We start from the raw sequence: 21658 nt of genomic DNA, 5'->3' as shown, positions 1-21658 counted from the left end.
CGCAGTTCTCGCTGTGGGCGTGGGACCTTGAAGAACGGGCAGCTGGTCGAGCCCTCCCACCAGCGAGGCTGTCGGGAAGCAGCAGGAACGACCGAGTCCCTAAGAAAGACCGGAGACCGAATCTGCGGACGCGTCGGCCTTACGGCCCGGGGGAGGTGCTCGGCAACCTCGTGACTCCCCGGGCTAAAAGCCGTATACAGGGCGAAGGGGGAGGAGATGCGTGGCTTTTGGGGGAGAGGAACGGGCCTTAGAAGACAAACGGGCGGGAGGACCGTGTGACACCGTCTGTGTTGTTCCTCCTAGTCCCTCGGGGGTCTCGGGCGACTGAGTTCCTTTGGGAGGCTGTTTAGGCAAGAAGGGAAGTTCAGACAGGCCTCTTCCTGCATTGACTGATTTTCAGGGGCATACAGCTCAGAATAGCCAATGTACCGAGGTACACGTTTCCGGGTGGCATAGACCTTTACCCTTCAAACTCAACCAAGTTCATCTCGGTAGTTTCCCATCTGTTGGCTTCCTCTCCCTGCCCTGTGGCCATAATCACCCCCATGCGTGCGTACTGAGTTGTGTCTGATCCTGCGACCCGGTGGACTGCCCAGGCCCCTCTGTCCATGGGATTCTCCAGGCAAGAACAGTGCAGTGAGTTGCCATTTCCTCCTCCAGGGGATCTTCCCGACCCAAGGATCGAACCTGCGTCTCCAACTTCTGCATGGCAGGTGGGTTCTTTACCACTGCGCCACCCGGGAAGCCCTGTAAAGCCCCAGCCGTCCTGTAATCAGAGTTGAGATGACTTTCCCTTGTCGCAAGCATCGAATAAGTCTTTTCAGTTTTTAACAAGCACCTTGTGCACTTTTTTTTCTTCATAGGTTAGTGGTTTGTGTATTGGAGTCATCAGGAAATTAGAAATGAATGTGGCCCCAGCCCCCTTGTCCAGAGATGCTGGCCTAGCAGTCTGGGCTGCAGCTCGGGTGTGGGGATTTACACGCTCCACAGGCATTTCTGTTGGGCAGGCAAGTTTGTGAGGCTGCTTGGGAGCAGACAGTTTGCCTGTGTTAGGACCCACGGGCCGGAAGTGTTTGGAGGAGGGGGTGAGAGGAAGAGTGCTGAGGCCGACTGTACTAGTCTCTGTTCCTGTTTTGTTAACCCCTCACCCCAGCAGAATTGCCAGTTTTGTTTTGAAATTTCTGAACATTGTATTGAAGGGTGATGGACTTCCAGAAGGCACAACACATCCGTGTAGCCATCATGAAGCTCAAGAAAACAATGATCACCAGTCTCTACAACACCCCCTTGTACCCTGACACTGTAGTTTTGCTGCTTTTTGGTGCTTCCTGTATATGGTGCAGGGCCAGGCCTAGGTCTGCGGGAGTCGTCTGTGTGTGGGTGGCACTTGGGCATTGTCTGCTCTCTGGTGTTTCAGTACATTTGAATGAGTGTGTGTGTGTGTGCGCCGCTCAGTTGTGTCTGACTCTGAACCCCATGGACTGTAGCCCGCCAGCCTCCTCTGTCCAAGGGGATTTTCCAGGCTAGAATACTGGAGTGGGTTGTCATTTCCTCCTCCAGAGGATCTTCAGGACACAGGGATTGGCATCTCCTTCACTGGCAGGCACATTCTTTACCATGGCGCCACCTGGGAAGTCTGTTGTGAATATACCGTGTTTATCTACAGCAGAGCCTGTGTGCTGCGCTGATCTCACCCTTGTCACCCTGTGACCCCACACAGGAAAGACACTGTTGTGACCAGTTCCATCTGTGAAGGACAGGCAGTGACTGTCCCAAGGTCAGGAGAGGTGAGGGGAGGCCCCTAAGATCTTGTCCGCCCTTGCACTTCCCTCCATGTGCACTGTAACCACACCCAGAAGAGCTTTCGGTCTCCTCAGTGATTTCTTGGAAGATTGTACACCCATACTTAGTATCAGTGGCTTTCAGTTCCTGGGACCTGCATGTCCTCTTGCCTGCTTAGTTTCCTGGAGTAGGTTTCTGGGCGGCTGTGCGACAGCTTGTGCTAACACATGCCGTCTTGATAGGCAATGTGGGTAGTAACAGTTGTGTAGAAGCTGACACTGGACACCACCAACCACCACCACCAGGAGAGAGGATAGTGCATTGTGAGACAAGCTGAAAGCAGATGGCCATGTGGACATGAGCTGAGCTGCACACGGAGGCGCGAGTGACAGATCACGGGGCGGTTCCATGTGCACAGCATGTGAACATGCACACAGCAGCATGAGTGACAGATCATGGGGCGGTTCCATGTGCACAGCTTAAACGCACCAGACTCAGGGTTCCATCATGAAGGGATCCACGCCTTTGTGGTGAGTCCATGAAGACAGCAGAGGTGGATCCTGGGGATGGTGCGAGCAGACCCCAGTGCTATGGCTGCACCTTCCCCAGCCTGGCCCAGGTGCTGGGTCGGCCTGTGGGGGCAGCCAGTCCAGCAGACCCCTCTCCATCCCCTTCCCTGCCTGAGTCCTGGTTCCATCACTGTCCATACCCTGGTCCCCGCCCATGTCCCTGCCCTGGTTGAGGCTGGGGCTGGAGGCCCTGGGTGCCAGCCTCACTTGCCCTCCTGCCTCTGGCCCAGCCTTAGGATCCCCGAATTTGGTGAACAGCACTCCCAAGCGTTGTCTCCTTACCCTCCGGGGAAAGGAAGATCTCGATTCAGAACCCTCACAGTGGTGCCAACAGTCACCCCACAGTATCAGACGGGATGCCGCTCCCCTGCATTTCCAGGACTGGTCTCCGGACACCAAGAGGCACTAATAGTGAAGGCACGGCCAGATGACTGGTGCGGAGGTGGCTGTGGGCCACTCCTGGGGAGCCCTCAACCTTCAGGATAAGGGCCGCGAAAGGGGGCCATGGGGATGAGCCAGACCCAGGCTGCCTGCTCACAAGACCACCCCTTTCAGAATCTGACTCCGCTCTCCACTTGCACCTGCGGGATACCTCTTGATGGGGAGGGGCCTGCACACTGCCCCTGCACATGAGCATTCACACTTGGGTGGGGGTGGGGTGGGGGCTGTGGTGTCCATCCTGAAGCTGGGGGGGGTGGGGGGCTTGCTCCCGCCCCACTGGGAAGCATCCCCAGGTACCTTGGGCCAGAAGAAAGCTTGGAGCGATTTCAAGGCCATTCGGGCAGGTGGATGGCCCCACGCCTTCCGTCTCCCCCATCCCTGCCGTGGGCTCAGCACCTTCCCCACCTGAGCTGAAGGAGTGGAGGCTGCCTGGGCGGATCTGCTATGTGCAAGGGGGTAGGTAGGGGCCTTGTTAGCACCTTCCTCTCAGCTCCATTCCAGGTGGGGACCAAGGCAGAGACAAGCAAATCTGGACTCCACTACCTGGAACCTGTGCCCACACCCCCGTTCCAGGGTGCACAGAGGTGCAGGGTTTAGGCACTGAGCCAGTCTCCCTGGCTACAGTGGAGGTGAGAACAGCTGCCCCACAGGTCTTCAGAGCGTTCCAGAACACCCACGTGGGGGCACAGGACCTCTCAATGCAGCAGCTCAGGGGGTTGCTGCCTTAAGCCCTGACCCCAGATCCAGGAGACGCAACCCCACCCAGGGCTTCCCTGCCCCCAGTGGTGGAGGGCTGGGTGCAGGCCCCAGGGCTCCCAGGACTCCCAGGACTCGGGGCGCACGTTGTTTCGCAGGCTTTTGTTTTTAGTGCTGACCTAGTTTTTTTTTAATTTATTTGTTTTCGGCTGTGCTGCGTCGTCGTTGGTGTGTGAGCTCTTCTCTAGTTGCGGTGTGTAGGCTTCTCATTGCAGTGGCTTCTCTTGCCGGGAAGAATGGGCTTTAGGGCGCGAGGGCGCCGACTGTTGCTGCATAAGGTCTCAATAGTTGCGGCTCCTGGGCTCTGGAGCACAGGCTCAATAGTTGTGGCGCACGGGCTTAGTTGCTCTGCAGTATGTGGGCTTTTCCTTGATCAGGGATCAAACCTGTGTCTCCCATATTGGTGGGCAGATTCTTTACCACTGAGCCACCAAGGGAAACCCCTGATCTAGTTTTTAAGAGCAGATGAGCAATGGCACAGATGAACACCTAACTGAGAGCAGGTGGAACCATACTCTCCCAGAGTTCACACCAGCTTCCCCCTCCTTCCTGTGCACAGGCTCGTTCACACACTCTGCCTATGCAGGTAAGAGCACCGATTTTTGCTGTTTAAACTGTAATGCCCCTAAACTTCAAGTTTATGTATATGTGCAACCATGTCCAACTCTTTGTGACCCTATGGACTGTAGCCCGCCAGGCTCCTCTGTCCATAGGGATTCTCCAGGCAAGAATACTGGAGTGGGTTGCCATGCCCTCCTCCAGGGGATATTCCTGACCCAGAAATTGAACCCAAGTCTCCTGCAATGCAGGTGGATTCTTTACTTGCTGAGCCGCTTGTGGAAGGCTTCCCCTTCCACATATAAGGGGAAGCGTGTGCGTGCGTGCGTGCGTGCGTGTGTGTGTGTGTGTATGGAAAAAACTAACTTCAAAATGGAAACAATCATAAAATCAAAACTAGTAAAAGCTTAAAACCAGTCTACAGCAGAGAAAATACTGTTTTACTTACTTGAAAAGCAAAATAACCTTGTTGGCTGGTAAAAATCCCCTCTTTAAAAAGGAATAAAAAAACACAGGAAGAGATTAAGAGGTATGAACCTCTGATGGGAGCACAACTGGGGTATATATAAAATGTTCTCTTTATCCCACAGGATAAAATTGGTCACTATTTCTAACTTCTGTGCAGCTTAAACTCTTTTAGCTTCTTTACCACTAAACCCACAAATAACTTATTTTAGGAACTAGACTCCCTCCTGGCAACTTAGTGCCCCCTGCCCCTTGCCCAGCAAACCTCAGCGACTCAGTGGCATCTCAGGGCTGCATCACGCCTGCATGTTTACAGAAGATGTAACTTAACCATAAGCTTTTCAAGTATAGTCTTCAAAGGGACAGAACATTTAGTAATCTTTTTATTATATTCACATGCTCAGGGTGAATTCAACCCTGAGCCCTGAAACAACAACAAAAATATATTACTTAGATGTTTTATAATTTTGGTACCTGAAATAAAGACAAATAGAAAACTATGTCAAAACATTAAAAAGTTGCAAATTTTCATTAAAAGTATTTACATTTGTATTCTAATGCCAAATTTATAGATAATTCTTTTAAATTAGAATACTCTGAAATATGAAAATAATAAATATTGTTAAATAGCCACAACATATTCATGAATGAAATTTCAGTTATTAATTACTGTGCCAAGTTTAGATATTTATGAATGGCCAAGGCAGCTTACAGTTCCTTTTTACTTTTTTATCCTTTATTCTTGGTTCCTTAATAGCATGTAACTCTGTAAACCTTTTAAATGGCCACTGATCACTGCCAGGAATCATTTGAACATAAACACATGATTCTTCTGTAATCAGCAAGATCGACCTGTTTTAAATGCAATTAATTTTGTCAATCACTAAAAATTAAGTATTTTTATAAACATCTTTACATTACAATATACAGAAAACATTATATGTATGTTTCTTAGAAGTTTTGATTGGCGAGAAAAGGATAATTTCTTGGTTAACTTTTCTTGTTCTATTTAAAGGAGTATTTTATGTATACTTCAGCAATGGGTTAGAAGGTTGTGGCAACACACCTTTTTGAATCAGGAAGAATCATTTTATAATTACCTTGGCATCCATACTCTGCTCTATCGAGTAAAGTTTTACATTATTTCTCCCTCCATACTTTAAAATTTTTTAATAGCGTATATTTTTGAAGGTAATTCTCTTTGTCAGTCTTATTCTGGCTCAGGATTTTGAGTCAACCACATGAGAAAGTATCAGTTCACCACAGACTGACTAGTACAGGTTCACTGTCACTAACTTACCCAGGGAGTACCTTGCTCAAATAGCTATTAGTTTTTCTTTTAAATATTATTATATATTTTGTTAGTTTTCATGGTTTGGAATTAAAATTTCTTACATTAACTGTGCAGTACAAATTTCATCAGTTCCGTGAGTTTCTAGTGGGCATCCTGGAAGCCCACCTGTCACACACTCAGGAGGAAGGCGTACCCCTGGGCACACGGCCGGGCAGGAAGGGCAGGGCTACCTTCTTTGGGTCTCTAGTGGGCTGGGCACCTGGGGACCACAGGCCTGGACACAAAGATGGCCTTTCCAAGCACGTTTTGGACAAACTCTGGCTTTTCCCTACAGCTACCTGGCTCTGGAGCCAGGCAAGCCACTTCCACAGGCTGCAGGGGTTGGGTTGGTTGCGGGCTGGTGAGGAGAGGTTTGGTTTCATCATTTTGCTTGGCTTTTATTAAAGTACGGTATAATGTGTTGGAGAAAAGAACACACAGTTCCAGTTTCCACAGATCCCAGTGGGTCAGTGTGAGGGGCTGGGCAGAGGCTCAGAGGCTCCTCTGAAAGTTAAACAGGGTGGGGGTCACTCCATCTGCCCCAGGGGCTTAAGGAAAGGCCTTTCTGACTGACATCTGCTCACATGAGTGCAGGAGCATCAGGGAATGTCTCATATATTTTTAGGGCTTCATGCATGTAAAGAACTTGAAGCCCCCTGAGGAAGGGCCTGCTGTGCAGCCATCAGTATTAACCTCCGATCCCCTTGGGGTGGGGGCCAGCATGGGGGTGGTGGTGTCAAGTGGGCCACGCTCAGAGCACCTGCAGGTGAGAACTTGAGGGGACTGGGCAGCGACCTTACTTCTCCACCTTGACCTTACTTGATGCTGCTGTGGACGTGCAGGCTCTGCAGGCTGATGGCTCCCTGACCTTGAGGGGAGGAGTCACAGCCGGGGAGGAGGAGCACAGGGTGGACTCGCAGGCACCAGCCCACCTTGTCCCATCCTGGCCCCATGAGCCCTGCGAACCGTCCCCCATCCTGAGAGAGACCCACGTGCAAGAGGTTTAGAGGGAGCGAGGACTGGAGAGGTTGCTCTGCATGCGCCTGCCCGGTGCTGCTCTTTCGGCAGAACCATCTCCCTCTGTGACCCTGGGCGGGAGGGCAGAGACCCGATAGCGGAGCCATGGGAGACAGAGCCGCACCCGGGATGGGCACGGCCAGGAGCCTGGGGCAGCAGGGGCGAAGCGGGGGTCAGCACATCTAGGGATGCTCCGAGGAGACACAGCCATGTCATGGGAGCTGCGCGGCCCCTCTGGAGGTAGGCGCTGCGTCCTGTCACCGCTTCGTGTACGTCCTGCTGGAGCCTTTACTCAGGCCCCCCTTCGGGGTGGGGATCTTGCTTCCCACCTTGGATCCTGAGGTCCCTGCCCTGGTGGCGGCTGGGCCTTTACCTGCAGTGGACATGCAGACACACAGAATGCGGGGACACGTGTGAGCCAGGGCACAGAGCCCAGTGGCGGTGTGAGTGGCAGGTGTCACAGACACTGGGAGGAGCGGACTACGAGGGGCCCGGACGCACCTACCAGGGGGTCAGCACCATGCATGGCGGTCACCCAGCCCGTAGGCGGCAGGGCCACCCACGAGGACACACATGTGATGGCAGAAGAGGAGGAAGAGCCAGAGGAGCCTGGCGCACGCTTAGAAGGACCAAGCCATACACCTCATTTTCAACTTCAAAGCCTTGACTCCCAGATGAGAAACCAGAAGCCACGTGGCCAGGGCCCCACTTCCAGGCTGAGAGGCTGGGGCGGCTCCCCAGCACCGTGGTCCTCACTCACGGTGTGGGGCGCGGGAGGCACCTCGCATCAGTGGTACAGCCAGCCCATCTGCACTGAGCATGGCTCCTCAGGTTCTCATTGATCACGTGCCCCGAAAATAAAAGTCCGGTATCCAATACTCTTTCAGGTCAAGAATAACTTTCTAATGAAAAATACTAACTTTTCTGTAAGGCATTCTAAATCTGACATAAAGTAGCCAAAACTGATTTAGGAATCAGGTCGTGGCGCCATCTGTGGTCTGCTACTGCAGTTCCTGTTTCTGGACACTGGTGTGGGTGGTCTGGAGGGACACCAAGCCTTGAGTGTGCCTGTGAACACCCGCGGTTTGAGTTGTCAACTCCCTGAGCACCACCACGGAGTCTGGGCGAAGCAGGGTCACAAGAGGGCCTTTAGCCAGAGCCTGTGCTGCAACATGATGACCCTGCCTGCCAGGGACCCAGGGGCAGGGCCGAGACCACGCGGGCACTTACCCGGTGGCAGCACGGGCGTCCTGTGAAGCACATGCGTCCGGCGAAGGTTCATGGTGCAGCCAGCGGGGCCCATGAGGTGAGCCTTCCACGCCTGAAGTGAGAGGCATGCAGTGTGGCAACCAGGCCACCAGAGGGGCCACCAAGATGACCAAACCAGAGGCAGTTACTACACATGGCAGTCTCAGGGGGTTCCTGAGCTCTGGGTGTGTCCTGCCCTGAGCCCCTGAGCACGATGATCCCAGAGCACCCGTGACTTATGAGCTTCTAAGATACTGGCCCGCACGTCACATGCCTCCTGACTCTTGCATGGCTGAGCACCATGTGCTGAGGCCGCTGTCACACATGTGCGGTGATGCAGGGGGGAGGGGCTGAAGGAGGCCCTGCCAGCAAGGAAGCGGGACCTCGGTCCTACATCCAGTAAGAAAAGGGTGCTGCCAGCGCCTGGAATGGGCCAGGAAACTCCTCCCCAAGTCGGGCCCACAGATGACAGTGTGGCCAGGCCGACACTGTAAGTGCAGCGCTTTGAGACCTCGAGCAGAGGACCCAGCCAGGCCGTGCCTGGACTTCTGACCCGCAGAAACTGTGACAGAATAACGGGTGTTCAAGCTTGTTGGCGGGTGGAGACTGGTTAAGAAAATATAGAGGAAACAGAGGAAAAAGGAGCATAGCCTGCTGCTGCCTCACCACGTGGCCTGAGGCAGGTGCCGTCCCCTCCAGGCCGGAGTTGGAGTGGTGGCGGGGGCAAGAGGGGCAGAGGTCACTGCAGATGCCAGCACTGCTCAGAGCAGGGGGCTGGCTGGTCTCCACAAGGAGGGGGCTGGTCGCCTAAGACAGTGGCAGCACAAGGTGACGACAACTAAGCAGAGCCACCTAACCTCTAGCTGAACAGGGACCGAGGAAAAGTGCACACATTTGAGAGCTGCCTACATGTAAGGAAAAAATTAAGCCATTAAAAACCCTTGTTCTGTAAGAGGAGGGATAGGGAGCAGGGGCAGGCTGGCAGCTTCTGCCTGGTCTTCTCTGAATTGGCCTCATTTTACAGACATCAGAACCCTCTAAGTACCTTATATAATTGCAGAACTTGATTTTGAAAACTGCCAGGACCTGCACATAAACTGAGACAATGAGGCTCAATTGTTACCAGCCGGGGTACAGCAAGTGGAGTGACTCCAGTGCCCTGAGGCAGATGCTGGAGCCCACGTGTCCAGGGGGCAGAGAGGGACAAGAGGAGCTGGGGTGGCCAGCAGCGTCACCCTGCCCACAACGACCGGGGACCCTGGGGTCAAGACGTGCCCACTGTGTGACGGCTGGATGGGCATCTCTGGGGGCTTTGGGAACTAATTCTCGGGAGGATGGAAAGAGACTCTGTCCTGAGACCCATGGAGTTAAAGCAACCCCTGCAGCTCAGACTCTGAATCAGCAATGTCAGTGTGAACTTTCACGGATTTATCTCGACGTTTTCCCGGCTCTGTCTGCAGAGAGGCTCAGAAGGGTACTGGCCCACAAGCACAGAGCACCCAAGGGGGTCACGGAAGGTCATTTCCAGTGAAGGGAACCAGGAAGGGAAGGCTTGGTCGGAGCCAGGAGGCTCTGCGTCGCCAGGGCCCACTCACACTGCCAGGCGCCCATCTGCAGAGGCCCCACCGGCCAGAGGCTGGCTCATCCACACACCGCAAAGCACTGTGATGCCCACACAGCTGAACATATCCCATAGCCTAAAGCCATGGGTTCGCAATGATGCTAAGATCCAGACAAACAAATAAGCTACCGCCAGAAGATGCTGGGCACACAGCTAGTTATTCTGAAAACTAGCTGACAATGGAAAGGGAAGGAGTAAGCCTTCAAGTACCTCCCACACACAGCCAAACCCATGGCCAGGAGGGCAGAGCCGCCTCCCTGAGAGCTCACAGATGTTCTGGGGTGGGGGGCACGGCATAGAAACCTGGAGACAGAGCTCCAGAACCACCTCTTCCCGACACCCTGTCTCTGCGCTGGCACAGCACTATAGCAGCCTCGATACCGACAATCGAGGTGCCTGGTCGCCACCCCCACTTCAGCCTCTCCCCCAGTCCCAGTCCCACACCAGCCCTTCCCCACATCAGTCCCCTCCCCTACACCAGTCCCTCGCCATGTCAGCCACCGTCCCACGTCAGCCCCCTCCCCACCACCCCTCACCTCTTCTCCGGGGCTGAAGTTCTCATGGCACAGAGGACACCGGTTTGCCAACTTCTCTGATTTGGCGGCTGAATGAATTTGAACGAAACAAGGATTTCTGGTTACTCCTGCGGGTCGTTGATAGGGCACCAGCGGCACTGGCAGACGTGGGACCTGACCTCCAGCCCTGCAGCTGGGCCCCCGGGGATGACACAGTTTGGGGTCTCGAGGTCTGAGGGCACTCACGGTTACAGTCTCTGGTTTTGACGTGTCTGGGCAGCTCCTCCTTTGAAACAGCCTCGCTGCAGCGGTAACACCTCCCAAAGCCGTCCTTCTGGTCACACTCGGTCAGCAGGTGCTCTGTCAGGCTGGAAATCTCCACCACCTGCAGAAAGAGGACATGCCACGTGGCTAAGCGCAAGGTGGTGTGCTGTCCCGGCCCCTGCGAGAGCGCTGCTTCCTGAGGCAGACGCCTGCCTGTCACCTCCGTGGTCATTTAGGGTACTTTGCTGAAGACCCCTTCCCTGCCCCTGTGCTTGTCACGTGACGCCAGGAGCATCTGGAGGCCATGGCTGGGGCGGGCAGGGGATGTGAGGGTTCACCCCACAACCCTAACCCTAACCTGAACCTGAAGAGCTCAAAGGCTCTACGTGAGGCCTGGGGTTCCATCCTGGCTCTCGGCCGTTTTTAAGAATATGCTGGAAACACAGGAAGAGACCCTTTCGCCACTGGGACACCTTTGCCAGGAGCAGCTGACATGCACCCAAGAGCTTCACCCCACAGACTGGCATACTGCTCAGGAGAGAGGGGCTCTCAGAGTGGGATCTGTCTTCCGCGCTCCCCTCTGCAAGCTGGAGAGCCTTGAGGACAGACAGGGGAGAGGTTCTCTCCTGCTTCTCCTCCTCTGTCTGAGCAGGGCCGGCTCCATCACAGGAGATGAACGATGGGGGTGCGGGAAGCCTGCCTGAACAGGATGTGAAACGTGTTAGCCCTGAAAGGGACCAACAGGGAGGACAACATTAAAACAAAAAGCTCCCGCGCGGCAACGAAAACGCTGGACACGGCGGGCACCGCACATCCAAGTGTGTCAGGGACGACCACACATCAGTGATGATGAGACAGCCGGTTCAAGAGCCGGCGAGACACCGGAAGTGCTTTGCAAAGAGGGAGCAGCAGGCCAACAAGGGACGCGGCTCCCCCTCAGTTTCATCAGGAAAGCGAAATGGGGCACACGGTGGGTGGCACGGCTCTGCAGGGAGGGCTCACTGGACGTGGGCCACTCTGTGACCCCACGAGGGCCCTCGAGGTGTGCACCCAGAAAGGTGCATCCACACGCACAGAAGATGCACACGAGAGAGGCCCAGCAACGCTCTTCCTCAGTCTCAACCCCGCCACACGCAGGGAAAGGATGGATAAACTGTACATTCAGACGATGGAATGCCGCAAACAAACCCCAAACGCAGCACAGGAGTCCACTTCCATAAAATTCAACAAGCAAGAAGCAGGAATGAGGACAGTGAGGAGTGGAGGGGTCCGTGGGGTATGTGTCCTGGTGGTGATTACTCTGAGGTATCTACTTTGTGCTAATTCAGGAGCTGAAACACCTACGGCTTGTATACACTTACACATGCGTTACACTTTAAAAACTAAGAAAAATCAATCCCAACTAAACAGAGTGATTTACATTCAATGATTTTCCCCACAGCTTTCCTCTGAAAACACTAAGGCTCTGTGCCTGACCTGTCTGCAGTGTTCGCATCTCGTCAGCATGAGGCAGTGCTTCCAGTAATGGAGGTCCAGGCCTTCTTCTGTGAAGGACTCACTCCTCTCCCCACAAAAAATACACAAACTGAAACGAGACAGAAAGGTCAGAAGTGAGGCCCAGGTTTAGGTTGGCCATCCCCACTCCGCAGGCTCGCAGGAGCTTCGTGACCTCCAGACCGCAGCCAGTAGCCACGGTCCCGGTCCTGAGTGGGCTGCAGCTGGACCTGGAGGCAGGGCCACACCTCACCAGAGGGTCCTCAGGGACGGCCGGATGGCTCCTTATTACAGATGTAAAAAAAGGCTTCACCATGCGGGCGTCTGAGATAAACTAGCTTAGGATCCCTCTGAATTCTGTCAGTGTCATCAAGAAGAAAGGATATTTTAAGTCACAAAAAAAGAGTAGACTCTGTGTGTGTGTGTGTGTGTGTGCGCGCGCGCATGCTCGCACTCTGTAGCGTTTGACTCTGCAACCCCATGGACTGTAGCCTGCCAGGCTCCTCGATTCTCCAGGCAAGAATACTAGAGTGGCTTGCCACTTCCTATTCCAGGGGATCTTCCTGACCCTGGGGATGAACCTGCGTCTCCTGCATTGCAGGCAAGCTCTTCACCACTGTACCACCAGGGAAGCCCTGAGTAGACCAAGACCTTTCTCTTAAATTCCTCGTAGATTTGTCTCGGCCACTGGACAGGAAAAAGCATTTTGCTCCTGTAAAATGAGCCTGACTATATTCAACACCCTGTGATAAACCATAATAGAACAGAATTTGAAAAACAATGTGTATACATGTGTAACTGAGTCACTGTGCCATACAACACAAATTCATACATTGTCATCAACAGCACTTCCATAAAACATCAAAAAAGTTTTTTGAGTCTGTGACAGGCCTTTTGACAAATAGGCTGCTCACTTCTGTCGGGGAAGAGAGGGAAGGTTATCCTGACTCAGCTGATGCTGCCTGGTTTGGAGGCCTTTTCTGAGCTTCTGAAGTCACTGAAAAGAGCCGATCAGTTCGCGGAACCCTAATGAGCCGGGAGAATATTACGTCTCACAGTGCTTTCATGGTTGGTCCCTCTAATCACCCCACAGTGGGTTAGAGGTGGCTCTACTCACTTGTCTAAATAGTGGTTATCTGGAATTTCTGGAGCGTTTGGTGGGGCCACTTTCCTTTCTTGAGTGTCTAAAGAAATGAGAAAGTGATTTAAGTAACTTTTTGTAGAAAACTACTTTCAAAGTTTTAGTAACCAGCTGGATATGAAATACAGTTTAAAAGTACAAGTTAGTAACAGGCAATGCTTTACACTTGGCTCTGCGGCGTCTGGGATGAAGATGTTTGCTGAATATACAGAGGTGGTTTCAATGCAGAATTTTCGTGATGTACATTCTACGTACCCTGGTTCTTGGCCTTTGTAGCTTCACTCTCTTTTTCCTAAAACACAAAGACAGAAGGCTCAGGTCAGGCGGCTGCAGTGCCTATGAGAGTCTATCCAGGATGCAGTGTGATCCTCAAGTGTGACCTCAGGGTCTGAGGCAGAATTTACATCCGCAAACAACACATTTGTCTGAAAGAGTCGCCCACACTTGACCTTACACCATCTCCTTTGTCCTGCTCCCCCATGGCCCCTCCCTCGGGGCTCCTGCCCTGTCTCCATGGAAACCAGTCTTTGTCAAGGCCACTTAACTCTCCTCTGGGTCACCTGCTCACCAATGGTGTCCCCCGTGGGACATTCTGTGGGCTCCCAGTGGCATGTGGCTCCCCAGCCCGCTCCTCTAGGCCCTTCTTAGTTGGGCTCCCAGGGTGTCCCCTGCTCCTCTGGGACTCAGTCCACCCCATCTGTACAGATCCTGAGGGTGCCCTTGTCCAGTTCCAGGCTGGACACCCACCTCTGTGCTCATGACCTGGATGTCTGTCCTGTCAGCTGGCCTCTCTGCTGCTCAGAACGTACTCAGGCCTCTGATGTCACGTGAATGTGACTTACCCAGACCAAACTCCTGCTCCCACCACCCCCCCCCCCCCGCCCTGTGCTCCCCCCATGCCCGTGCCCTCGCAGCCTCTGGCGTGGAACCCAGCACAGTCAGGAAACTTGGACACGTCACGCCTCCCTCCTCTCCCCATGTGGCCTGGCCCCGGCCCATCAGCCAGCCTGCAGGCTCTGCTTTCACACACCTGGATGCCTGCCCTTGTCACCACCTCAAGCACAGGGGCCAGAGGGACCCATCATGCCCTAGTAAGGGATTCACTTCTGCTCAAAAGCCCTGGTGGCTTCTGTGTCAGCATCCAGGAGCTCCTCCCACCCCAGGCTTTCCTCTCGCACCAGCCAGTCTGCTCGACGTGAGCTGCTAGACCCGCCAGCCTGGGCTGCCCTGGCCCAGGGGAAAGGGAGTCTCAGGAGGGCTTGCAGTTTGGCTGGAGAGCAGGGATGGGCCGGCCCCCGATCCGTGGCCTGAGTGCATGCACAGACACTGTTGTGACAGCAGGAATCACAGTTTACCTGACAGCGAGGGACTTCTCTCAAACTTCAGTTCTGAACACAAAACCACACAAACACTATTCTGGGCTAGGGACAGACTTAATAGATTGATGTTGAACTTGCTAATGGGGTTCACATGATTTATACACGTATCTAGAGAAGGTAAACTTATAGATGGGTTCTAGGTAATGGTGGGTTAGTACACTTTGCAGGGAAACAAATTGTGCCAAAAGTGAAATTTTAGTTATAAATTTTACCTTAATCTATGCTTTGAACAGATTAGAAAACTGATTAGTAATTTACAGCTTTTCCCTAAAACTCAGGAGCAATCAGGCGATTTAAAAATATTCTGCCATTCTCAAAAGTTTTGGAGACAGCTGGTGGTGGTGGTGGTTACACAATGAGGTGAATATGCTTAAAGACACAGAACTGGAACCTTAAAAATGGTGAAAATGGTAAAATTTATATATATTTTATAATAATAAAAACCAAAAAAAATTGTCATCCTCCCGTGAGACGCCATGAGCAGTCATCTCAGGACAAGGACGGGGGCCCATGCAGTGTGGTCCTGGGGCACCTCTGGAGCCCAGGAAGGGTGGGTGCACTGCGAGTGCTCAGCAAACACTGAAGGACAGAGGAGCCAGTGAGGGTGCTCCAGGGGAGGCGGGGGATGGGCACCTTCGTGTCGTGACCACAGGGACACAGCCTGTGACCTCAGCAAGCCCCCACAGGCACTGTGACAGGGGCCACGGTGGCAACATGGAAGGGGCGGAACTCGGCCACCTCCAGCTCCTGACCTCGTGTGAGCACTTAGCTTTCTGCACAGTTTCTTCATCTGTATCATCGTGCTGGGAAAAAGCAGCAGCAGCCTGGCCTGCTCCAGGAGGCCTCAGGGGCTGCTGACTGTCCAGGAAGGTCCCTCATGGGCACGGGCCTCCTCCCTGTTCCCGCCAGGTGGCCGTGTTCCTGCTCTTTTCATGGATTCTGACGCGCCAGCATCACTGTCGCCCTCCGTCACAGGCACTTCGACACATATTCTGCCATGCTTCCTTTCCTTTTCACCATTCTTAGCCACTTATTATCCTTTTTTACAAAGTGGCGGTCAGAGCACTTCCCAGGAGATCCGCTGTGGACACAACTGGGGACTCCTCGGCTGTGTAACCAGCTCAGATGCCCACGCCCTTGCTCTCTTACTGTCACCTGAAGGACGTAACCATGAAAGCCAGGGTGATGACACGCGTGTGTATGGGCTGCTGAAGCGAGCGCATGATGACACGCGTGTAAATCACAGAGGCAGGCCCTTCAGAAGGGACACGATTCTACGGGACCAAATGCCGTCTGATCCCCTGTGCACGGGGACTACGGCTTCCTGATGGGAACGTCTGCCTGAAACCTTCTGCTTCCTGCACAAGGCAGGCAGACCTTCGAGTCAAGCTTATTTTCCTCCTTAGCCTCTGAAGGAGGTGAGGACCTGTGGGTGGGGGACCTGTCCTCGCCTGTCCCTCCCCGCTCCCCCAAGCTCCTGCAGGCCCAAGTGTCCTGTCTGCTCTAAACACAGCCAGGCCAGCAGTGTGCTTCATCCCCGACGGGAATGAAGAGCAGATGATTCAGCAGGGGATTCCTTTTATTTCCCCCTGAACTCACTGAAGAAACAGCAAAGAATAAAGATGTCTGTTTATAGAATCCCACGAAAAGCAGACCAAGCTCTCTGTTCATCTATATAAGGAAATAATCGCTCACAGGATTTTGACCGAAAGCAGGAGGGGGAGAGACAGAGACTCCTGCCGACCTGGACTTCGGCCTGCATCTCCTTTAGGGCCGCCAACTGCCCTTGCAAAGCTCTGATTTCTTCTTTCTTTCGTTTTTCCGCTTCTTCAGCAGCAGCTCTTTTCTGTGCCTGGTATGGAAAGATTTTCCATTAGAATCGATTTTTAGGGTAGCCTTCGGAACTGAGTGATAAGCTATAGCACATATGTCTCTTATACATTACAATCCTCGCTAAGACATTTGAATAATATACCTATGATTAAGAGAAAGATCCACCAGGTTCAGCTAATAAATGTTTACTGTTTTTACTGTTTTATTTTTAATTAAATATAAAATGCTTTACTTTATACTAGAGCCTAGTTGGTGAACATGTGCTAAATGTCTCCTATGGATAAACCTGAGGATGTCCTCACATGAGGCCACCATCACCCCTGTTCACAGACACAGTGGAGGAACCAGGACCAGTGTCTCCTGTGTCCATGCAGCTCCTTGAAACATGCGTCAGTTTACTCTGGCACCAGATTACTTCTTAAACATGAGGTCAAATCATAACTTTGGGAAGTTAACTCACCCTCATCTCGGCATCTGTGGGTCTGCCATCTATTTTGGCAAACCCCTCAAAGATCGTTTTGTAGAGGACGTTCCTGCGGGTGGTGCTGTCGTCGGGCGGGAGGTACTCTAGGACGAGAGCCCGGTGCTGCGCGTACAGGTCCAGGATCATCCCCACGGCCGCCTCACGCACCTCTCGCACCCTGTGCTCCAGGGCCTGCACTGAAAACTGAGAAGAGGGCCGGGACGCGCTCTTGTGACTCAAGTTGTAAAACAGCCACGTTTAGTTTTTCTGGCGTAGAAAAAACATAGTGTTAAGTCGCTCAGTCACGTACGACTCTTTGCGACCCTATGGACTGTAGCCCACCAGGTTCCTCTGTGCGTGGGATTCTCCAGGCAAGAATAGTGGAGTGAGTAGCCATGTAGCCATTTCCTTCTCCAGGGGATCTTCCCAACCCAGGGATCGGACCCAGGTCTCCCACACTGCAGACAGATTCTTTACCATCTGAGCCACCAAGAAAGCCCAAACATAGAGGCAATATAAACACTTTAAAAATAAAGAAGACATTGCCCACAGAATTCCAGCTACTAAGATGCAGACTTTCCCTCACTTATTTTATACTGGAACTTGTGTATGCAATTATCATTTTGCTCTTTCCTACTTCAGGTAATAAATGGCAGTTTTAAAGTTACATCCTCCTGTAAACTAAGCATTACAAGGCATGTCTGTTTCAGCTCTTTCTAAGAAACAGAGCGCTAGGACCACTGCACAAGCCCCCTTGGAAGTCTCTCCAGCTCCCTGCCCCTTCCACCTGCCCCTCCCCCTCCCAAGGCATCAGTCCCTGAAGCTGGAGGACATGAACCCTCAGACGTTCTCATTATGTGTGTGCCATGTGTGTGTACACAGGCTTTTGTTTGACATCATAAATGGGCTTCCCAGGTAGCTCAGTGGTAAATAATCTGTCTGCCAACACATGACACAAGAGATGCGGGTTTGATCTCTGGGTTGGGAAGATCCTTTGGAGGAGGAAATGGTAACTTGCTCCTATATTCTTACCTGGAGAGTCCCCATGGACAGAGGAGCCCAGTGGGCTATAGTCCACGGGGTCACAAAGAGTGGGACATGACTAAGCACACACATACATAAATGGCTCACTGTGCGTATCATTCTGACACTTTATTTCTTATTCAATGTTTCTTTTTCAGGATCTGTGTGTGACCTTGAAGTAGGTGAAGGATCTGATCCATCCATCCTAAGGATCACACGAACCTATCACAACATACCACGTTCCCATACATAATGGCCTTTCAGGCATCGGTCTCTCACTAGCTGGGCTTCTTCACTTCCTCTCTCCACCAGCACAGCCAGGTTTTACCCTGAACCTTGTCATCCTCAAACCCCGTAAGAACCTTGAGATGTTCTGACTGCAAGGAACCCGCTACCCCCTACCTGGGATGGTGACCTCCCACCTCCCCAGCCCACTCATCTGTGCTCCCTCCCATCTGTCACCTCCCACGAGGTCCTCCTGCCCTGGGGGGTGGGTCCATCACTGAGTCACCCCGGCATTCCTGCCCACTCTTAAATCTGGGGTCCCCTTCCTGTTCTGTGTTCACCAGGTGAAGCAGAAGGTGCTGCAGGCTCTAGCACCCACATGTGTCAGAGGAAGCAGGGACGTTCTGAAATCATGCCTCTCCACCCCACCCCCCACTGATCTGCAGCTAGCACTCCCCAGACACCCACGTGCTGCAGCCACCAGCTTGGGCCTGGCTGTGGCGGCCACCCCAAGGCGCTCACCCGCATCACACTGTCCACGGTGAAGCCCGCACCCTCCGTGCCCAGGTCCCGCAGCAGTCGCGCCAGCAGTGCCATCTGGCTCATGGCCAGGTGAGTTGAGGAGTTGGCTTTCAGCGGCTGGACCAGGTAAGATGGGATGACCTGGAGAGACTTCACTTCCTTAAACAAGGCTATCTCCTAGAGAGACCAACAGCATCTGCTAAGTTTTACTGGAAAATGAGAGGGGTTACTGATTGCTAGTCGCAAAGTAAACACTGAGGGAAAAAATGGGAAATAAAAGATGACAGTGACAGATGACGGTAAAGTCATTTGTCTGTAAGCGCCTATTTCTTTTTAAGATATGATAACAATTAAGAACAAAAGCCTGAATCATCAGAAATAAGAACCATGATCACTTAGAGATGAATTAAAGCTTTACAGAAAGTGTGATTAAAACCTTAGTTTCTCTTCTCAGGCTCTCACAACCTTAAGAAAAATATTTTCTAATTTCTAAAATTCTAAAAGAAATTAAGTCTTGCTGTAAGAACCTCCATTTCAGTATTTTTAAACTTTAGCCAAGCGTGTAACAGGCACATATTCAGATGGACTGATCCCTGATGGGTTGAGATGAAAGAGGGTAAGTGCCTCCACACGCTCTACTGTCTCCACTCAAGTATTTCTATAATTAAGATATTCATCACTTAACTAGCCAGATGCAAGGCAAGAAAAAGTGATAAAATATTAAAGGAAAAGACTGAAGAAATGATAAAATATCGATGAAACATGAGCTGTAACAGACAGAAGTCTGTTTTTGGCAGGTCTGTGGCCACACCACCTAAACACCTTCTCATTCTGGCAGCACCGTTGGCTCTGCCTCTGGGCCCATGAGTGGCTGGAAACCAATGGGGAGGAGGAGGGAGGAGAGCCCCCGAGAGCAGCAGGAACATTGACCTCCCTGGGAGACACAGATGCCGCGCACAAGGGGCCACACATGGCCACACGGTGTAGGCCGTCGGAAGCTGGTGCAGTACGGGAACGCCTGCACACGGAGGGCGCTCAGCACCACTGCCGTCCTGGAGGTGAACGTGGCTTGGAAACAATTAGGGGCACGTTCAATGCATCCTTTGAAAGAGTTCCCCCAAATAACGCCACTCACTCATTTTCCCTGAACGTTTTAGTTCATTAAATAAAACAAGATCGGTGGTTCTTCCTGGTGGAGAAACTATGGAAGTTCTGGCTTCCTTCCCTAGAAAGCCGGCCTGCTCATGGCACTGGGTTCACGTTTGGAGGAGCTCACAGACACCCTGCACCTTAACCTGAGGTCTCCTGGCCCAGATGGATTCCTGACAAGAGAGCAAAGCACACTCCTGTGCTGCCTGGCTCAGCGTGGGCCCCAGACTCCCAGCTGCTCACATCCACCTTGGCTCCCCCAGTGCCCAGGCGAGAGGAGGCATGTTGGTGGAAAGAATAAAGGCACTTCATCAAGACTGTGACCTGTTTATTATTATTTTTAACTCCACTTTTCTATTCTGGTCTGGCTCTCCATATATTTTTATTTATTAAAATTAAAAGCCTATGCTAAATAAGAGAAACAAAGAAAAACTGTACATTGTAGCCATGTTTAAGGCAGCATTTTGCTGGGTCAGAGGAGAAGGAAGTTATGATGGTGAATCACACGGCATAACCTATGACTGGCTTGAACAGATGGGACCTTGTAAGGTACTATACTAAGAAAGCCAAGTATCTCCGGTTATGTGTTTATTATTGATGGCTTCAAACATCCTGGGGAAATCTGTACCTGAATAAAATTAGAAGCCATAACCCGGAGGCGAGCAGAAGAGTCTCCAGTTCTCGTGAGCAAGACAGGAATCGTCCTCTCCACACAGTGAGCCGTTTCAAGTCTGCCCAGTTTGTGTTTAGGAATATACTGTGTAATTATCATTTTCAACAGTTTCAAAGATGCCTGAAAGACCTAAGAAAAAAGTGAGAAACACGGATAAGCCACTCAACTCAATTCCACTAAAAAGAAACATGAAATTTACTCTCAGTAATCAACAGGAATGTTACACTGAAAACTACACGCTGTCTGAAGGACTGAAAATGGCCAACTGCCAACTGCTGTGCACACAGTTCCCTGCACACGGAGGGCACGGGCTCATCTCTGTGTGTTATGAGGTCTCCGACACCGCCCCTTGAGACCGAGGGTCTGACGTTTCTGCTGAACTGCATAAGGTACTGTGTGAATGCAGACGATGGTGTAACTGGGGATGTTCATTCTTATGGCCCTTTCAGAGTTAGGAAAGTTCACTGGTAACTCCAAGTTCCTCAGGTGTCGGGAAGATCAAACGTGAACGTAGCGTGAACAGTACGGCGGCCAGGCCTCTGTGCACACAGGGCCAGAGGGCACGGCCCATGGGAACAGAGCCCAGGCTCCTCGGCGACCGGGTTTCTTACTCAAGGTCTTCATCCCTAGTGACCTTGTGCTTGGTGATGACAGTGAGTGGACCAGGCTGCTTCCCGGGACACCCTGACCTCCAGGGGATGGCCCGGCAGCTCTCGGCAGACATGGGGGCCCCTGTGGGGTGGCGGGACTCACTGGGGTCACGATGTCGCGGATGGCTCTCCTGACGAGGAAGACGGCGGCCCTCAGCGTGCTCTTCAGGTCCTCTTTTGGGGTGCCCACGGGCGTGTCCGTCAGCTGCTTATGCAGGGTGAGGAGCGCGTCCTCCCGGTGCGACCACGTCTTGGAGTAGGCTCCGGCCACCTGGGAGGGCAGGGGGCGGCCTTCAGGGTGGGCGGTCGGCCCTGTCCCCACCCTAGCACCCCTGGCTTTGGTTTGTGTCAACAAGACACAGCTTTTCTAAACACAGGACCTCCACCCTCTGGGTACATGGGTTTGGAGAAATACTGCTCCTAGCATGGAAAGTTTTAAGTCTGTGTCCATTAAAACACGGACAGTATTAAAAGCTCCAACAGAACTTCTCGAGGCTAATGACGCTCTGGTATTTTCTTTGCTCTGCTGTCCTCGAC

The 21658-nt window shown here is 52.4% G+C and overlaps 1 protein-coding gene and 1 long non-coding RNA gene across 4 annotated transcripts in view; one reads left to right on the top strand and one right to left on the bottom strand.

Annotated features, from left to right (window-relative positions):
- The first annotated feature begins 15 nt into the window (after positions 1 to 15).
- Positions 16 to 20113, top strand: LOC113906659. The gene is made up of 4 exons (XR_003514951.1): positions 16 to 155; positions 661 to 713; positions 18061 to 18256; positions 18472 to 20113. It is a non-coding gene; the product is annotated as an uncharacterized LOC113906659 (long non-coding RNA).
- Positions 4937 to 21658, bottom strand: part of CEP104 (centrosomal protein 104) — a 40193-nt gene continuing 23471 nt past the window's right edge. For 2 of the 3 annotated variants that reach the window (XM_027565097.1, XM_027565096.1), the window contains exons 11-22: positions 21225 to 21392; positions 20427 to 20600; positions 18650 to 18826; positions 16877 to 17083; positions 16328 to 16435; positions 13460 to 13496; positions 13181 to 13247; positions 12046 to 12154; positions 10552 to 10690; positions 10327 to 10394; positions 8152 to 8242; positions 5242 to 7294 (exon numbers count right to left, since the gene is read on the bottom strand). In XM_027565097.1, coding sequence (XP_027420898.1) covers positions 7179 to 7294; positions 8152 to 8242; positions 10327 to 10394; positions 10552 to 10690; positions 12046 to 12154; positions 13181 to 13247; positions 13460 to 13496; positions 16328 to 16435; positions 16877 to 17083; positions 18650 to 18826; positions 20427 to 20600; positions 21225 to 21392 — 1461 coding nt within the window. In that variant the 3' untranslated portion in view covers positions 5242 to 7178. Of the gene's footprint in view, positions 7295 to 8151; positions 8243 to 10326; positions 10395 to 10551; positions 10691 to 12045; positions 12155 to 13180; positions 13248 to 13459; positions 13497 to 16327; positions 16436 to 16876; positions 17084 to 18649; positions 18827 to 20426; positions 20601 to 21224; positions 21393 to 21658 lie in introns of all 3 variants that reach the window. The other variant, XM_027565095.1, reaches the window with a different exon arrangement.

This window comes from Bos indicus x Bos taurus, chromosome 16 (genome assembly GCF_003369695.1).
Source record: "Bos indicus x Bos taurus breed Angus x Brahman F1 hybrid chromosome 16, Bos_hybrid_MaternalHap_v2.0, whole genome shotgun sequence".
Classification (NCBI taxonomy): domain Eukaryota; kingdom Metazoa; phylum Chordata; class Mammalia; order Artiodactyla; family Bovidae; genus Bos; species Bos indicus x Bos taurus.
The sequence above is the reverse complement of the archived record's forward strand: the minus strand, read 5'-3'. Positions and strand labels throughout refer to the sequence as shown.